We start from the raw sequence: 2,988 nt of genomic DNA, 5'->3' as shown, positions 1-2,988 counted from the left end.
GTTGAGTGCACTCGCGTATGTGATTTGAAATCTACTTTTGCTACACTGCTTTGCACATTTCTCACAGCTGAAAAGTTTTCACCTATAAAAGTTCAAAGATGCGGTTTGATATGTAATGAGTCGGAAAACGTCTTTCGACAAATTTCACAGTTGAACAGTTTTTACCCTGAATGAATTCTATGATGCGTTTTGAGATTTGCTGTTGGGAAAAATTTTTTCCACAAATTCCACAGTTGAAAGGTTTCTCCTTAGTGTGGACTCGCATAGGTTTTTTCAAATCTCCTGATCTTTTAAACTGCTTCACGCATTTCTCACAGCTGAAGGGTTTCTTCCCTTTATGAATTCTAAGATGAGATTTGAGGCTCCCTGAACAGTAAAACGACTTTCTGCATATTTTGCAGCTGAAAGGTTTCTCATTTGTGTGCACTCGCCCATGTGATTTCAGTTCCCCCGATGTTTAAACTGCTTTTCGCATCTCTGACAGCTGAACGGTTTCTCTCCTGTATGCATTCTAAGATGCGTTTTGAGATGCATTGAATGGGAACATTTCTTTCCACAAATTTCACAGCTGAATGGTTTCTCACCTGTATGAATTCTAAGATGACATTTGAGATTCCCTCTGTTGGATAAATTCTTTCCACACATTTTACTGCTGAAAGCTTTTTCAAAACCTTGTATGAATTCTGAGATGCTTTTTGAGATTACTTGAGCAGGAAAACTTTTTTCCACAATTTTCACACCTGAATGGTTTCTCCCCTGTATGAGTCCTCAGATGCCTTTTGAGATGCGTTGTTTGGGAAAAATTCTTTCCACAAATTGCACAGCTGAAAGGTTTCTCCCCAGTATGAATTCTAAGATGCGTTTTGAGATGCCCTAAGTAGGAACACTTCTTTCCACATATTTCACAGCTGAATGGTTTGTCCCCTGTATGAAATCTAAGATGTCCTTTGAGACTTGCTCTGTTGGAAAAATTCTTTCCACACATTTTACAGCTGAAAGGTTTGGTCCCTGTATGAATTCCAAGATGTTTTTTGAGATGCGCTGTTTGGGAAAAATTCATTCCACAAATTTCACAGTTGAAAGGTTTCTCCTTTGTGTGAACTCGCGTATGTAATTTCAATTGTCCTGTTGTTTTAAACTGCATTACACATTTCTGACAGTTGAACGGTTTCTCCCCTGTATGAATTCTACGATGAGTTTTGAGATGCCCTGAGTGGGAAAACTTCTTTCCACAAATTTCACAGCTGAATGGTTTCTCCCCTGTATGAATTCTAAGATGTGTTCTCAGATTTGTTTTGTGGGAAAAATTCTTTTCACAAATTTCACAGCTGTAAGATTTCTCCCCAGTATGAATTTTAATATGCATTTTGAGAAGCCGTGAGTGGGAACACTTCTTTCCACAAATTTCACAGCTGAATGGTTTCTCCCCTGTATGAATTCTAAGATGACTTTTGAGATGCTCTCTTCGGGAAAACGTCTTTCCACAAATTTCACAGTTGAATGGTTTCTCCCCTGTATGACTTTTAAGATGACTATTGAGATTTCCCGAGTAGGAAAACTTCTTTCCACATATTGCACAGCTGAATGGTTTCTCCCCTGTATGAATTCGATGATGGCTTTTGACTTCAGTTGAATGGGAAAACTTCTGTCCACAAATTTCACAGCTGAATGGTTTCTCCCCTGTATGAACACTAAGATGCGTTTTGAGATGCCCTCTTTGCGAAAACTTCTTCCCACATATTTCACAGCTGAATGGTTTCTCCCCTGTATGAATTCTAAGATGCCTTTTGAGATACGCTGGGAAGAAAAACTTCTTTCCACAAAATTCACAGTTGTGTGGTTTCGCCTCAGTATGAATTTTAATATGCCTTTTGAGATGCGCTGTATAGGAAAACGTCTTTCCACATACTTCACAGCTGAAAAGTTTCTCATGTGCTTGCACTTGTATATGTAATTTCTCTTTTTCTGGTGTTTTAATCTGGTTCTCGCATTTCTCAGAGCTGAAAGATTTCTCATCTTTGTTAACTCGGGTATGTGATTTCATTTCTGCTGATGTGTTAAACTGCTTTTCGCACTTCTGATATTTGAATCTTCTGATGCCTCTATGAACTCTCAAATGTTGTGTAAGATTATGTGAAAATCAAAACTTCTCCTCACAGGTTGAACAGGTGAAAAGTTTCTCTCCTGAATGAACACTAATATGCATTATAAGATTAGCTGTTATGGACAATTGGCATAGTTCGTAATTATTATTTTTTTTATGAGGATAATCCTTTGAACACGCTAATAGACACTACAGCTGTATCTACGTTATTGACTAGCTGTGCTTTCATTCCTTTCAATAATAATTCATTTAAAGATTTTAAATGAAAATTTCAATCTTTAAAACAGACCAGACAATGTGGTGATACTTTATGCATTATTCGCTGCTCCTTTTTTTTTTTTTTTTTTTTTTAAATCAGTGAATTTTCGGGGTTACTCGAAGTCTTCCTTAGTGGTGTCGGATATTTTCAGTTTTTTTCTTATTGTAAAATATCTTCTCTCAGGTTGGACAGGCGAAAGGTTTCCCTTGAATGAACGTTAGATTTTTTTTTCTCACGGAAAACGATGTTTCAGATTAAGTTACGATTTTTTAAAATTTTATTTTAAGATGATATACGTCGACTTTACAGGGATTAACTGATAAAATACCTCAAACAATAGCATTCGGTTTTCGTACAGAAATTCGTTTCGATAGTGATACGCAAAAATTTATATTTGCAAATTTAAATCCTTAAATCAGCTTAGTGATAATACGTGAATTCTTCACTGCTTCTTGCCTTTTATGAATCGGAGAATTTTCAGAGCCATCGTAAGTTTCTTCTATTGATGTGGTTTTCTTGCCTTCTCTTCTTACAGGAAAATGTTTTTAAGTTTATATTTTCTAGCTATTCTTCCGTTTTCTTTGAACAATCCTGTGAAAGAGGAAAAGAAAAGATATAAAATATG

The 2,988-nt window shown here is 36.3% G+C and overlaps 1 protein-coding gene across 1 annotated transcript; it reads right to left on the bottom strand.

The window, feature by feature from the left end:
- Positions 1–664: 664 nt before the first annotated feature.
- On the bottom strand, positions 665–2,096 carry LOC150079757 (uncharacterized). The gene has a single exon (XM_090383222.1). It carries the CDS (start codon positions 2,042–2,044, stop codon positions 665–667), a length of 1,380 nt encoding a protein of 459 aa, XP_090239348.1. The 5' UTR covers positions 2,045–2,096.
- Positions 2,097–2,988: the final 892 nt, after the last annotated feature.

This window comes from Mastigoproctus giganteus, chromosome 10 (genome assembly GCF_048544385.1).
Source record: "Mastigoproctus giganteus isolate SK-2022 chromosome 10, ASM4854438v1, whole genome shotgun sequence".
NCBI lineage: Eukaryota > Metazoa > Arthropoda > Arachnida > Uropygi > Thelyphonidae > Mastigoproctus > Mastigoproctus giganteus.
This window is presented reverse-complemented; position numbering and strand designations above follow the sequence as displayed.

Bases quoted from the DNA above. Each gene is read 5' to 3' on its own strand.
- LOC150079757 (XM_090383222.1), bottom strand. From the start codon at position 2,044: ATGAAATCACATACCCGAGTTAACAAAGATGAGAAATCTTTCAGCTCT.